The sequence below is a fragment of the Phallusia mammillata genome, chromosome 8, assembly GCF_965637545.1.
Source record: "Phallusia mammillata chromosome 8, kaPhaMamm4.hap1.1, whole genome shotgun sequence".
Lineage (NCBI taxonomy): Eukaryota > Metazoa > Chordata > Ascidiacea > Phlebobranchia > Ascidiidae > Phallusia > Phallusia mammillata.
In genome coordinates, this window is record NC_137259.1 from 17,071,671 (window position 1) to 17,087,840 (window position 16,170).

The window sequence follows — 16,170 nt, forward strand, 5'->3', positions numbered from 1 at the left end:
TGTTAACTTTTTCAGGCAAGGTGGAAGCGGTGGCAGCGAGTCAGGAAAATCAGATGAAATGTATCGTAAGTCGATTTGTTTTATTGAAGTAAAGACTATTATTAGTGAAGTTAAAAAATTGTTCACTAAACACAACATTGGGTGAAAAAAAAATACAATCTGTGTTTCATCTGTAGCTATAATGGACGAAGCAATGCAAAAAGCGATGATTTTTGACATGTTACTGGACGAGCTGTACAAACGTACCACGTAAATTTCTTGGTAAGTCTATTGATTTAATTTCCTTTTTCAGGTAGTAGTTAAAACTGAAAAAATATTTTGATCTTTGAAATACTTAACATAGCATGTTCATGTTTTAACATATAGGTTGAAATATTTAACAACACGCAGTGGTGGGGGATTTTTTGTCAGTCGGTTCTATCACAAAAGTCATATTTTTCAGCCGGTTCTTTTACAAAAAGTCCATTGACAGTAACGAGTAATGCAAACCGGTTCGCTGATCTCATAAAATTTCGTGAGACGGTTCTGTATAGAACCGGTGCGAACTGGCTGAATCCCACCACTGAACACATGGTTTGTGAATCACGTTTTAGTTGAGCGCAGTTTGGTGTGTTTTAAATAAACGCCTCTGAAATGCGAACAACCAACTTTTGTCAATATAGAACTAATACTTACTTTTAAATATACTCGATTGTTTCTAGTTTCAGCAATATTGGAATCGAAAATCGGAATTGTAAATAGTTGTTTTCGTTTTCCACAATCAACGGAATAAATTCAGATTGCAGCTACATTGTTGTTGTGTTTACGTTCACAAATCAAAGATGTTGAAAGAACCAGTAAGTCCGGTAGTCAATAAAATGGGCTAAACAATTTGAAGATAGCCCGAATTAAGCAAAACAGAGTTAGTGGGGTCGGTTATTTCGGGTCAGGTTTTGTCTGAAGTGTAAATAAAACGAACTTGATTCGGGCCTGACTTCACACTCTGCATTATTTGTGCCGAAATTTTACCAACCTTTTGGGCCTAATATTTTTGTCAAACAATTCAGGTCGGGTCGCTTATACACCTCCGATGTACACAAACGTCTTAATTAAGATTTGTTCACAAGCGTTCACCATTGTTAGTGTGCCGGTCCGCGAAGAGTTTGCTACCGGGCTGTATACTTTTTCAAGTTGAATACTTTTAATATTTTGATTGTACTTCCAGGGATGAAACACTATTTTTGCGTTTTTATTGCTAAATATTTGTAGTTTTTTTGAAGGCCGGTCTGTGATAAAATTTTAGGTTTATAACCGGTCCGCAGTGCAAAAAAGATTGCCGACCCCTGATCTAAGTGGTCTTGGTTTTCAGCGTAAACTTCGTTGAGGTTTAAGGACAAAAAGATTGGGAACCACTGCTCTATTGGGTGTTCGTGATTATCTTTGCAGAACTGATCTATTGGGGGATTTACGTTGAAAAGCAAGACCATTCAGATAACAGGATGTTATCACTTCAAGTTATTTTGTTCATTTTTTTACTACCACGCTTATTGATTGTTTTGACGTTTTGCTCTTCTGCCTAGTGGTTATTGACCTTTTTCCTTGCTGCACCTATTTCAAATCACCAACCAGTTTTTGCACCCCCTGGATTGTTGTATTTATACTGAATAGACCTAACCAAACTTAATGATTCAGCATCCCCGCACCCCCTAGGAACAGTTCTCGCACCCCTTGGGGGTGCGTGCACCCCTGGCCTAAACCGTTAACTAATGAAAAATCACAACAATATAGCTGTTATCTGAATTTATTCCGTGCAATGTGGAAAACGAAAATACTGTTCATGATTCCGGTTTTCGATTCCATTTTTGCTGAAACTAGAAATAAGCGAGTGTTTAAGCAATAGTTTACATTTAAAGTGATACTTTGCAGCGGATGTGCTTAATTTACATCGGAATTTTGAGGGAAAAAGTTACAAACGCCAACACCTTTATACAAAAATTACTGGTGCCAGACTTGGCAAAGTAGACTATGTTAAAATAATTCATTAATAAAACCAGTGTTTTCACAATCAACCAAAAAACTCATTTGCACAAATAAAATATTTGTTTGGAATTGCTTTTGGGGTCGTTTTTTTGAAAAATACACAACTTAGTCCCGATAAAGCTTTCCTGAAAAAAGAAAGTAAATCAAAAGACATACCAAGCATTTTACATGTTACGTTTGTACAGCTCGTCCAGCAACATGTCAAAAATCATCGCTTTTTGCATTTTTTCGTCCAATATAGCTACAGATCAAAGTGGTACGTTTAGTAAACATTCTTTAAACATCAAAATTATTATTTAGTAAACACATGTGCTTTTTACCGGAAAAGGTTTTGATTTATTCAAAGAAATCTACTTACGATTCAGGCCGGCCCTTTGTAATTCGTCGCCTGTTAACCTGCAAAAGTATTAAATTCAGACAAAAATCTTATTCAAGCAAGGTTTTCTTTTTACTTACGCGCTATGAACAAAACTACCCAAATGACTTCCCCAACCAGCTTCTGTGCCGGACAAGAACAAAGTTGCCACCACTAGTAAGCTTATGTACAGCTTGTTCATACTGACAATGTTGATGAAAACGACTATAGTAGATGTAGTTGACGACAGTTGTACTTGCTGATAGTTAGCGGACTGTGGGAACGCTTATGTAGCACCACAATGTTTAGTCTTCCTTTTGAATTCCTCATAACTTAAGGTCAACGTCAAAAATTTTTTTTCCAGACAATTGAAAAAAATTTCCAATATTTTTTATTTGTCCTTCAGCTCTGCTTGTGAAAATTTTTCAATTCAATTCAATTAGGATAACATCCCGTCATCTGAATGGTCTTGCTTTTTTACGTAAACTTCCACATTATATCAATTCAAAAGCACGAACAAACAATACAGAAAAACCCTGGGAGATCCTTCCATTATAAGTTATGTTCAATGTTCATAGATTTTGCAGCTTCAGTCACGTTTTAGAATTTCCCAAAAAACAGCAAACTTTTGGTCAACTATATCCAAAGCATCAGATCATATAAGGCAGGGGTCGGCAACCTTTTTTGCACTGCGGACCGTTTTTGAAAGTGAGATTTTTTTATCGCGGACCGGCTTTTAAAAAAACTTCTAATATTCAGCAAGAAAAACGCCTAAATTAATTTATCATCCCCGGGATGCACGAGAAAATTATAAGTATATGCCTAAAAACTATACGGCCCGGTAACGAACTTCTCGTCGCGGTCCGCCGGTTGCTGACCACTGATATAAAGAACACCTATATTATGTCAACTGACGCAGTGATCAATTCCGCACTAAAGTTATATTTCCACTTCCCACAAACAAATGAACGCATCAAAAATAGTCATAAAACGCATTCTCTTTTGACAAATGTCATTGTAGCGTCATAAACGTCATAAATAATCCATTTCCTATGTTTGCAAAATCGACTTGAAAACTATAATTTAGAAAAGGATCATTATGAAAAAAAACAACCGCTTTTATGTGATGTGATTCTCCAAAGCACTTTAATGAGGCCAAATATTGGCGATATGACGCAATGGTTGCCACCAACCAACAAACGGCGTCCTTTAAGTGTGACGTCACACAGGCGTTTGTTTGCCGCAGTATTCTGGAACGCACTGATTCACGACTTGGTCGATATTATTTTGCCGCGCTTCTTCAATGACCGCCGGAATTTTATACTTCGCTAGGTATTACCGAGAATTTTAGGTTAAATCGGCAGGAAGCTTACAAAAAGTTTTTGCAATGTGTGTACGTCAGTTAGAATACATATTTGTTTGTTTGTTTATTGTGATTGGTAGAAAAGTTTGCATTGGCAGATATAATACAGTTCTTTCAGGGCATAGTTTAGCGCTAGGAAAAGACACAAGTTACAACCAATGTACCCCCTAATTATTATTCCGACTGTTAAATTTCTTAGTTATTTTAAACATTTTTGTTTAAACCAAGAATTTTTGCAGCCTAACGTGATTACCATTTCAATTGAGTTGGCAAACAGTCGATGTATCAATTAAAGATAATATTGTTTGGTTAATTTAACCTCCTTTATAATCATGGGCTATCTTATGTTAATAAGACGTATCACATTACCTACCTCTTTATTGCAGAAAGGTAATTGTCATCAATAAATCTTCCAAACATAACAGCTTGCATAGGTTATAGGTCATGGGGGTTTGTTGTTCCAAAAAGAGCGTTGTGGCTGTAAAAGACACAACACATGGCGGTGTAAAGGAAAGCAATGGATTTGTAGCAACAGAAGTAGTTGGCAAAACAACGGGTAATCACTTCTTTCACAAACAATTGCATAACGACAAAAATGTTACCGGCTCGGGTATAGACTCAAGAAGAAACATAACTACATAAATAAGTTATTACTTTTGTAAGACTGTGTTTAAGTTTAAAAATTGAGCGTATACTTAATTGGAAATGCAGATAACTATGCGTTTGTAAAAAGATGTTTTAGCAAAGGTTCATTTGGCATTTTGAACCAGGTTTTAGACAATAGGTTTAAAGTAGGTTTAAAGTTTAGGAGATAGTTTCTACTGATAAGATGACAAACAATCTTGTATTATCTCTGTAGGTGAGCACACAGGACACTTGGATCCACCCAACGTGGTAGAAAGGTAAACAACCATTGAAAAGCTTTGTGTGGTCGTAAAATCGACTGATAAAATCTATATTTTTCCACATGCCAACAGTGCGTTAGTTTGTTTACTGTTAAAAACGCTATTGTGAAGTGCAAATATAGCATCATTTATGTTGAAAACCAAATGGGCATTGTCAACATAGGCCATAAACCTTTAGTCGATATGTTTTTTTCGCATCTTGGAGATACTATTTGAATAGTACATGTTCTTTGTAGTGTGTAATAGGAGAAACGAATAATTTACGTCATAATTCAAATGATTGTCTTCATTTGTGGCGCCATTCTCATTGTTTCCATGTAAACTTTGTGTTTGTCAATGTTCGAACGTCATGTCCTGTACCTGCCCTTATGCTGACAAAACTGATTTATCCAATCAAATCCTATTATTTCATGTCTACAGCGAAAAAGATTTCTCCATACGTGAAACTGAAACAGTGAACACCTTCGACAACCAAAACAATTCAGCAAACCAGTCAACCCTTATATTTCCCACCTATTCCGGTTACAAAACACCAAACACATCAAGTCAAGCGTTTTCAGGAAAAAACTCAAATCCCAATACACCAAAAGCATATGTATCACCCTTTCAGTCCGGATCATCAGGGTCGCCTTTGACAAACCGCAGCGCTTTGGATTATGTTACACAACGTTCATCTCCTACAGTGACCAGGTATTCACCATTGGTGACCCCGACGTTGCAAAGACGGAATATTCCAAGTCCGTTTGCGATGCGGTCCGCCAAAGTAACTACCGGTGTTGGGGGAGATTTTGATTCGGATCTAGATTCGGAATCGGAACAGTCGCCAACGAACACCAGTCATGTGGAACCATTAAACTTTACGCTACCACATTCAACTTTACCGACAGTAAATGGTGAGGAATTGTTAAATAATCACCTTTTTATATTGTCGTATTTTCGATTAAGCCGAAGCCGAAACTTTTTGTACACTAGACCAGTGGTCTTTAACTTTCCCGCTCTAATGAACCCTTAACCCCCATGCTGAATGATATGTACGTTTGTGTCTGATGTAACTGTTAAGAGTAACTTGGGCCGATTTACAGAGACCAAATGAAAAGTTTGCCTTTAAAGACGCAAATGTAATAAAAAAATTCTAAAAACAAAAGTGTATCAAAACGGTGGTGTGTAATCATAACCACACTGCAACCGACTTTTACGTTTTCTTGTGTTCGGTGAACCCTTCTGCACTCCTGCGCTTCACTGAACCATATAATTAGTTTCATTTTTAGGCCTTTTCAGAATGTCAACCAAATTACATGTAACCCATAAGGGTTGTAACTACATCATAAACTGCTCGTCCGGGGCAGGTTGTAAATACAGCTCTATTTCCGTCAGCACACGTGATAAACCATAGCGAGCAAAGTTTGTTTCGAAGTTGAACTTTACGTAGCCCGTCATAAAACTCCACAATTTATGACTTGATAATATTGCGCACAGTGACAAACGAGACTCAAACAAACAATGACGAACACCTGAGCATCAGCGTCGGTGTTGGTGTGGGAACCGCTGACGTGGGTGTTGATGCGATACAAGACCAACAACAAGTTCAGGTAGAGAGATATGTCTTACATTGGTTGGGAATCTTTTAACTGAGATTTTTTTGCGTTTGGGATACGACTTTAATTTTACACAACTTATAGATATTCGAATTAAATGTTTCTCTGAGTTTTGAGCTTTCGAAATAGCACACCACGTCGGAATTATCAGTTGACAAGAAAATCTAGATTGTGCATAAGAGAGTGGTGAGGATGCTTAAAAAAGTGCCCAGCCTGACCCTAACATGGAAGCACAAGCCCTAAACCGATTTTGTTTGAACAAAGTCCGTCTTATGCCCGAAAGTTGGTAAAATTGCCGCACAAATGAGGGAATGTAAAGTCTGGTCCGAATCAAACACGTTTTATTTTTCATTTTATCTAAAGCCGAACCCGGCCCTAAAACGAGAGCAAAATTACCACACAACAGTGTACATCCAAGTTTGCTCACAGTGGCTTTTAAAGTACACAGGAAGCTTGTATGTACACACAACATAGAAAGAATTGATGTACTGAAGTCATTAAAACGCATTGTCCCATTTTCGACAAGCAATTAAAGCCAACCTGTTCCACTTTACTTCATTTATTAAATGAAAGATTGTCAATACTGTACCAAAAATTCGAACCAAAAAAACGTTATATTATGTGATTTTAAACTCGTTTGAACTTTAGATGGTCGATGTGTGCGTTGGCACTGACAACGATGACGCCAAAAGATCCAACGTCAGCACTCAGAGTAACACAAGAAAGAATAAAAAGTCGAAGAGAAAAACTATGTCTTCGATGGCTGTTGGAACTGATGAAAGTAAGTCGAGCTCACATATTGTCAAAAACTTAATACAAAAGTTAGGTACACTATTCACGGTTTTAATCTTTTTTTACCGTTGTGCGGCACCTAGTTGCATGTTATTTGTTGCTTTTAATTCTGACGACCTGATGATGACAATAGCACTTGTCGAAACGTAGATGTTTTACACAAATATACTGGCTATAATTTTTTTGCTCAGATTAATACAAAGTATTGTATAAACCCAAAATTGATTTTTTACAAAAATTCACACAATTTCTCAATATAACAGGCCGACCCACATCAAGAAACAATATTGCTACACAGTCAGAAAAGCCAAAACGTTTACCGACGTAAGTAGAAGCTCAAAAGTTACCATTTGACTAAAATATGTTTCTCAAGGAAATAACTAATTACTGCAAGTAATATTCATTGTCTTGCAACAAAATGCAATCGCGACTTGCACTGCGCTTTAGAATTGTGACCGAAAACATTGATGAAAAACCGAAGCGACCGAAAAGATCTCCGTCCCCTAGACCGCCCTCTAGCGTCGAGCAACCGGAAAAAGAAAAACCCAAACCGGACCCGATCATAGAAACACTGGAAAACGCCTTCTACCGATTCGCCAGGTAACAGCATCACACATGACAAGAATGACGCTACTTACGCGTTACATTTTCATACCATTCAAATACGTGACGTCACTAATATACAACAAAATGACGTCACGAATAAACAGGCTTCAATTACTGGCAAGTCCAATTTTGGTTCAATTTAATTTTATATAAACAACTGATGACGTCATGACGTCAATATGACGCAGCTTTTGTTACGTTATAGGTACGGTGAAGTGAACAGCGAAGGAAAGGAGATGAATAACAAGAACTGGGCGAAACTTTGCCGGGATTGCGATTTTGTTGACAATCGGACTGTTCTGGTTGGCGACATAGACGTCATTTTTTCACGTCACAAGTATGACGTCATTTGTGCTTTGTTTGTAGTAAAAAAAATTAGGGGTTTGACCTTGATTAAATAAGTCTTTAAACCACTGTTCTAACTTACACAAATCCCAAATGCACCAAACAAATGAAACACATCAAAAATGTGGTTTAATCATCCGATGTGGTATAATAGCTTGTTTATGGTCGTTATCCACTTTGTAACTTTTTAGGATAAGAGAATGCTGTACAAACAAACACTTTGATATTTTTTTCACGTAGGCAAAAAGGCGAACGCTTGATTACGTTTGAAATGTTTCTCAATTGTCTGAATGAGATAGCAGATCGTCGGTTGGTCAAACGAGTGAAAGACGAAAAATCAAGACGGGAGGTGGTTTACAAGAATGTAATAGGGAAAGCTCCGGAGCTGGTTGGCGTAACGGTAAGTTTATATCACTGTGTTAAATTTTTGTTCGTGTGCACGTCCCCTACTCTAAACTATGCATGGACAAGTTTTACATAACAAATAAACAAACTTTTGCCCTAAATGTCGATAAATATCATGTAAGCCGTATTTTGTGACGTAAGGTACTATTGTTTAAAAGCCTTTCTTTATGGTTGCTACGTAGTGCAACTATTTTTCAACAATTGTTAGTCACCCAAATATTCGTAGGCAGCAGAGCGTAGTTGGTTAAGATGCAAAAGAATTTAGAAAACGAGAAATAAAACAAAAGCAATAATATCAGTATGACATAAAAATGTAAGCCGCCTTCGATATAAAAGCCGGCCTGGATTGCAAGCCGTACCAACGGTAGGGTAAAAACTTTATAAGCCGCGACTTACAATCTAATAAATACGGTGCCATACATGCACATTGTTGCTGTTGCCTAATTGATTTTGTGACGCCTATGGCAAAAAAACGTTTGTTTTTAGGGTGTTTCGCGCACTGGCAATGTGGACAGAATGACTGATCACAATTTGTATCCAGCCGCTCACAAAATGAGGTAAGTTCAAATACACTTCGTACATTTCAAAAACATAACACTTTTCAACAAATGCTTCAAGTTCTAACCTAATTCAGATCATACCTATACATGCTTATACATTGAACTATGAAAGCAAGTCTTAGTTTTTAGCTTTTTGGTCAGTAATATTGCCAGGTTAAACCCCAAAGCAGACCATCAACACATCATGAAAAATATAACTATTTCTACCTAACTAATAATAGTCAAAGACTTTGGTCATATGCATGCATAAACAAACATCAACAGACATATGTGTTCTGTGAACAATGTAAAATCATTAAAAAGTTAAACTAATATGCACAAACGGCTATTTTTTTAAGTATGCTTATGTATAAGGATGAACCAGAATAGAATAGCTCACCTCTTTGCTTAGTGTAGTTGCCAATTAGTTTATTCAATCTTCGGAACTTTTTGCTGGCTTGTCATTTTAACAAATCCTTCAGATACAATGGTGACTGACTGCGTTTGCAGCCTGTTCATGTCAGCAGGCGGGTTTTGCTTGAAGCACAAAAACTTCGGGCATGTCCGGCGTGGCAACTACAAGGCACAAAACGCCACAGAAACATTTAATTAACTAGTTCACTTAAATCTGGTTTCCAAAACAGCAAGTTTTGGAGCCCTGGAAAAGCTATGATATCTATTAAATCCGTTCATTTTTCCTTACTTTCATCCATTTTCTTATTTCCATCCTTAAAAAGCGTCACAAGCTAATTGTGGTTACTGTCGTCTGTTAGCACATCAAGAAATGTACAAATGGTTAGAAGAACCTCCAATAGACAAAAAATAAACATTTGTAAAGTTACACCACAACAATTAATAACCCCAGGTTACTCTGGGTTAAACCATGGCGCGATTTTTACGCATATTGTTCTGTCATAATATGTCTGTTGTTTAACTTGATGTCTGAGTTAACACAAAGGTCAATTTGTGGTAAACAGGTTTGATGAAGACGGCAAAGGACTTGGAATTGACGAGAAATTCGAATATATCGACGCCCAGTTCGGTTATGTGAACGGTTACAAAGGAAGAGACCAATACGACCAAAAATTTGTAGCACCCATTTCTAGGTCCGGATCTATGATCAGCACTTCCGGACGTCCACACTCAAGCTCATCCAGTATAAGACCGAGTTCCAATGCATCGAAAAGAAGTCAAAGTCCTCGATAATGTTTCTTGTTTTAAGAGTTTTGGAATTTAAAGATGACTGATTTTTTTGAAGGAATTTCTTTTGCTTTTGTATGTAAATAATAACTCACTGTGAACTCTCAGGCATTGCAACGGCTTTTTATGAGTGATTTATAATCGTTAATTTGTAATAAATAAACCACTTTGTGCACTTATAGGTTGTACAATTTGCTTTTATACACTAAACAGCACATTAGTTTTTGCGTTCAGTGTAATTGTAGTAAATACAAATTAGTGAAGACGACAACTAAAAATTGTAAAACAAAACACAATACAAGAGCAGTTCGCCGAATTAGACGTTGAAATATAATTACATCACATGTGTCAAAAGTTACAACCAAGATTGCAGAAACGCACCAATTAAGGTGCTTTGGTTTAACTGTGAGTATTCCAGTCATTGTCAAGCAATAGAATAAACTGCATAACCATTTTAAACGCCAGATAAAACTAATCATACTCTCATGTCCAATCTAATGTTGTGAAGCCAAAAAAACATTAACTGTTTATATGTTTTAAATAAGTATGCTATGCGCAGACCTTATTTGAATAGAACCTTTAAACAACGTTTCAGTACCGTTCGTAGGTTCTTTAAACGTATTTACAAAGTCTGTTTCGAAGACTTGCAGGGCAATACTGCACAAGGCACAGATACTCTTTAATCTGATTGTCCACTTTCCCAACTTTCACTCGGCTCCCGAGGAGGTCTTGGGGATTTCGGTCTTTGTTTTCTCACTCTTTCGCGCCACTGGTTGCGCCAGTAGGGGGCGTTCAGGAGCGTTTTCAGCTTGTTTCGCATCGCTGGAATTCGCGAGAAATACAGGAATGGGTTCAAAAGGGAATTAAGGGTGGTAATCTGCATAAAGAAATAAGGTTGATGTTTTAGTCATGCAGCAATACAATTCATATTGGCCGTTTTTTAATAGAAAAAATTACAAAACTGTTAATTTTTGGACATTTTGTTTTCAAGATGTACTTGCAGCATGCACTTTTACCGTCGCAGTACAAGTGTTGTTACATTTTATCCGTACCTGCAAAAGAACGTTGAATATTTCTTTCAATTCCCGATCGTTGTTGACAAATGTATAAAGAATAAACATCATAAGTGGACAAGTTGTCACCACAAAAACGGTCATAATTATGAACATAGACCTCATTACCCGTACATCTCGCCGCCTGTTGGCGCTGTTTCGTTTGTTTTTTCTGCTTGATAACCCTCGCAAAGTGCTGATAACGTTTTGGGTTATAGATCGGCGTTTAGATGAACTTTGCTTTAGATTCAGCTTTTTAGGTCTGAGTTTAGCTTTGGGGATATCTAAAATGTTTGGACGTGGAGTTGTAGGTGTAGGGGGTTCGTTTGCACGATAGAAAACAGGGTTACTAAATCCTGGGGTCTTTGGAGTGGGCGGGGGAGGTTTAGGGTTAGAAGTTGGGGCCAAATCTCCAGAAGTGCTTGAGCTCTCAGTTGGCGGGGCATCGTCAGAATTGGAATTTTCCTGGCTTAAACTGTTGCTAAAAGCGTCGAATTTAAACACATGCCGCGAGTCGCTTTTCTTGTCACGCCATCCAGCTGCTGGTGCCGCGCGACACGGAGTTACAGCTTGTCGCGTGTCGCCTTCAACATTCGGCGACATTGCTCTTGGAGTAGTAGGTGTAAGTACAGTGTTATTCTGACTTCCACTAGATGATGATTTCCGGCTGCTGGCCAATGAGCTTCTCATTCTCTTGGACTGTTTGTGAATTCCGTAGAACATGACCGCGTAAAGGGCGACGGTGACAACAAATGCAATACAAGAGATGAGACTGGCTAAAAACAACTGGAGTTTTTTCACTGGAGGGAGCATCTGGGAGCAAGAGGGATGGAAGCAGTATTTGTCATCCGGGCGGATGTTGTGGATTCTAGAATTACAATAAACGCTTTGTTTAAAAATTACTGCATAAGTCTTTATTCCAAATAGTGGTAAACATCTATAAGCATAAATACTATGACATTGCACAATCTATGTCAAATTTTCTTGGCAAATAATACCCATTTTTCTCTCAGACAATAGGGCATCGAAAAAAGATTGAGTTTTTGTTTGTTGCCAAATAATTATTTTAGTTAATTTAGCAAATTTATTTTTTAATTAACATTTTTTGCTTTGTACATTACAGTAACACATATAAAGTACTATGTTTTGCAATAGTTTATGCTTCACAGGATTTATCCACATGGTAGTTTCTTAATAGTAAACCAAAGTTTATAAACGGTATAGCAATCACTTCCGTTTAACTGACTGAATAACGCAAGAGTTTTTGCACACAAGACAAAGAAGAAATAGAAGTTAATTAATTGAAACTCAAAAACAATTTCCTTTTTCGGTTTATCGTGCGTTGACAACACCGCATTTAAAATAAAACGCTAAGTCATTTCATCTAACTGACTCGGGGGAAATTGGGATCAAACTCCACTTGGAAATTTTATTAAACTCTAAGAATGTGTTGCTAATACTTGGGGGATTTCAAAAGAACCATTTTGGCACAAACACCCGGAAATCAAATTCTAAGAAATTGCGCGTTGCATAAAATGTTACATAACAAGCAAGTTGCCAATATGTGTTCATATACATTATTAGAGCACGTTTCAAAAAGTTTATCACGGGAAAAAACGTGTTTTTACCTTGATAAGATTTAAAATTGAATTACGTTCCTGAATAGGTTAGGTTATAGTACCAAAATTCCTGTCCCTTTTTTATTTTTGGTTGAAAGAGATACTTTGCACAGAAGAAAAATAAACTATTAATTCCATACATATCTACTGGTAATCAGTAATGATAAAAAGATTGGGCGATATGCTGTATTTGTTTTATGTAACCTGTGGACCGTCTTTTTAGTTTTTCATACCTGCAGTCGCATAGATCAACACATGACCATCCTGTCATTGGTGCAAGAACTTGGATAATTGTGGGAAAAACCCACATGAAAACAATTGCAGCAATGGTTCGTCGTTTTGTGATCACCGATTTGTATCTGCGAAACAACGGATTTTAACAGATATTGGTCTAGTGTTCTTTATAGTTAATATCTACACCGGCGCTGATAGTATAAAAGTCCGAATTTGGAAAATGGAATCAACCATTATCTTTTATGTTAAGCTAGGTAAAACAGTTCTGCATTTAATTGATACAATCAAGAATTTAATTTACCAATTTTGTTCTGATAGATTTTTAAACCTAACTTTTATACAATTAAGTTGAACTATTGCATAAATGAAAACAAAACTCATTTTTATAGGGTCAGCAATTTATTTAGCAGTTCGAATTTTGTTGTTTGTTTCAGGGATTTAAAAAGACACGTTTGACCCTTTTTAGGGAGACAACAGCCCAATTTTGCACTTTCGGTCCGACCAACCCCATTTTACACAAAATCTTGTGACTAAAATGTCAACGCCAGAAGCTTAAGGAAACGTGGCCAGTATCTATCACATGTGATTGCGTGAAGCAGCCAAACGTGAAATGATCAACAAAACTTTATGTAAACTGGCTACAGCGGCCAATTATAGGTCATAAAAAGGCTATTATACCCATTAAAACTAACATAGTAAATATTTGACAAAATTCAAGAAAGATTAGAAAGAAAGATTTAGATTTGACAAAATTTTGATCATTACACTTTAGCCCGGCGATTTTCAACACGAGCACAGTGAATAAGTTAATTTGTATAATGTTTAAGACTTGTAGTTTATTACATCACAAAACTAAAACACTAACATACTAGATATCCAGTGGTGCTTACCTTACAGTGTGGAGAATTAACATGTAACGGTCAAATGCAATCATCATTAATCCTTGGAACGATGCCATTACTGCCACAATGCTTATCCCGTACAGAAAAACCTAAACAAAATTATGTTGAGTCATTTATGATTACATGTCTACAAATAGGAGGTATTACACATCTACAAGTAGAATCTCTTGAAAACAAGTAAATTTCACTGCTGCAAACTGTTTTGCTTTTGATTATTCGTTTCTATGCGTGTTTTCAACAGAATTGTTGTGGGCCCATTTTATGTGTTGTATGGTGGCCCATATGTGTTGTATGTGGGCCCATATGTGTTGTATGTGGGCCCATAAGGCCTGAACCTAATCTTATAAAGCCCCAATTAGGTTCTAATACTGATAAAATTGCGGCACAAATAATGCCGACAGTAAAGTCAGGCCAAAATGAAGCCCGTTTAAGTCAAAAATTAAAGGTTCGAAAAACTTTTAACGTCCCCCAATGTCTTTTCACGTCCTTGCAAAGATTGTCTCGTTGAAGCAGATACCATAGGGCACCATAATTTGCTACTGCTATACTATAAAAAAAGTTGTGTAAGGTAACAATACACCAACATTGAGCAAAAAGAAATAAATGTAATTTGTCAATGCAAATAGGTTACGTTACAATGCTTAGTGAGTAAAAATCGAAACGTTACAAACTGTTTAACCCAAAATATATATTATGACAAACCTTGGGGAAACACCTTTATATATAGAAACACAGCGGGATTTTGTCAATGACGTATTACTTGTTTCATGCATAATTCTACGTAAATGCGTGTTTTCCACTTTTTAGTTCCCACGCATTGTCTATAGTTTCCTGCTACCTTTACTACAGAGATATGACGTGCTTGTTTGGAAAACTGACATACTTTTATAGCAATTCAACACCATATAAATGATGTAAGTATATTTTTTGCAGGTTTCATCCCTTTCAAGACTTTTTAAACTTGAATACGATTGAAAATTCAATACTATTTAGGCAGCATACAAATGTAGTAAATTCCGCGCAATGTATAATTTTTTTGTGCTTTGCTTTTGTTTAGAAGTCATTCAATGGGTTTACAATGTACCCCGTTTTGCCCCTTAGCAAGAAAATTCACGCAAAGTTTACTTTACAAATAAAAACTGTCACACTTAACAAATATTAAGCAAAGCATTGCAGCAGAGTTAACTAAAACGTACCTTCACAGTTAGAGTGACTGGTAACTGTAAAATCTCGGCGATTCCATACCAGAAGAACACGGTCAAACCGATACTAAGGTCTGCAACTGCAAGATGCACCAGAAACCAATATAGTGGAGTAAACTTTTTTGCGGGATAGCGAAGGACAACAGCAATCACCAATATATTTCCTAAAAGAAAATTCAAACAGTTAATTGAGCACAACCTGGCCACGTATCGGTTTTGTGATTTTGGGAATTAACACTTTTTTATCAAGTCTTTTTGTTTGTTTGTTTGATTGTTGTTCCCTTATCTTTAGCGCTGTGCTCGCAATAAATCTGCCGTCGAACTGCCTGTTTTTATTGCAAGTCTGTTAAATCATATTTATTTGATTTTTTTCTACTTTAGGAGGCAACTTTGATTTATTTCAAATGTGCTTAGTCAGTTCAGTTCGCTTATAAATATTATTGTGTTATTTTAAAAAGTTAGGTCCAGCTGTTTGGCTTTAAGTTGTAATGTTTTAATACACAGTTGATTTAGGCATCTTGCTCTTTTGTTTTGAATCCTGTACACTTTCATTTATTAGAATTATTGTACTTACCACTTATAATTATTATTCCAACGATCAAAGTAATCACGTTGAACACAAGTGAAATTTCCTGAGCAAATATACATAAGCCTGGATCTCCATTCAACGCTTGAGTTGAATTGGTCGTTGATTGGAACGGGGCAGTAGTTACTTCTGTCCAGTTACTTTTATGCAGCATATTTAAACGAATTTTAAAACTGGGTTATGAAATATAACATCTGGGTTAAACCAAAAAATGCAGAAACGAACAAGTTATTGATTTAAAATTAACACATGGGTTTGTAAAACTAAATTAAAGCTTCAAAAACCATTTTTAAAAAAAAACACTTTTTCATGATTGTCAATAATAACGTCATTTTCGTAGTAACACCGATTGTTTACAAGATATTAGTCACGTTGCAAATCATCTTGTACTTTTTTACATATTGAAACGTATTAAGTTAATTTTTATGTGAGTATATCAAACACACCTAAA

The 16,170-nt window shown here is 36.5% G+C and overlaps 2 protein-coding genes and 1 long non-coding RNA gene across 4 annotated transcripts; 1 reads left to right on the forward strand and 2 right to left on the reverse strand.

Moving 5' to 3' along the window:
• Positions 1-1,784: 1,784 nt before the first annotated feature.
• Positions 1,785-9,520, reverse strand: LOC145204545 (uncharacterized). 2 transcript variants are annotated; one of them, XR_013853499.1, is made up of 5 exons: positions 9,325-9,520; positions 4,111-4,215; positions 2,378-2,415; positions 2,176-2,260; positions 1,785-1,850 (listed from the first exon to the last, which is right to left on the reverse strand). It is a non-coding gene; the product is annotated as an uncharacterized LOC145204545 (long non-coding RNA). The 2 variants fall into 2 exon arrangements; XR_013853498.1 differs by lacking the exons at positions 4,111-4,215; positions 9,325-9,520 and adding an exon at positions 2,476-2,766.
• On the forward strand, positions 4,182-10,240 carry LOC145205600 (uncharacterized). Its single transcript, XM_080078333.1, has 11 exons — positions 4,182-4,293; positions 4,597-4,639; positions 5,063-5,528; positions 6,082-6,231; positions 6,886-7,018; positions 7,293-7,353; positions 7,477-7,629; positions 7,841-7,972; positions 8,221-8,380; positions 8,872-8,942; positions 9,902-10,240. Exons 1-11 carry the CDS (start codon positions 4,182-4,184, stop codon positions 10,128-10,130), a joined length of 1,710 nt encoding a protein of 569 aa, XP_079934459.1. The 3' UTR covers positions 10,131-10,240.
• A 563-nt stretch (positions 10,241-10,803) lies between these two features.
• LOC145205601 (uncharacterized) lies at positions 10,804-15,873 on the reverse strand. Its single transcript, XM_080078334.1, has 6 exons — positions 15,708-15,873; positions 15,128-15,297; positions 13,920-14,020; positions 13,029-13,154; positions 11,177-12,044; positions 10,804-11,001 (listed from the first exon to the last, which is right to left on the reverse strand). Exons 1-6 carry the CDS (start codon positions 15,871-15,873, stop codon positions 10,804-10,806), a joined length of 1,629 nt encoding a protein of 542 aa, XP_079934460.1.
• Positions 15,874-16,170: the final 297 nt, after the last annotated feature.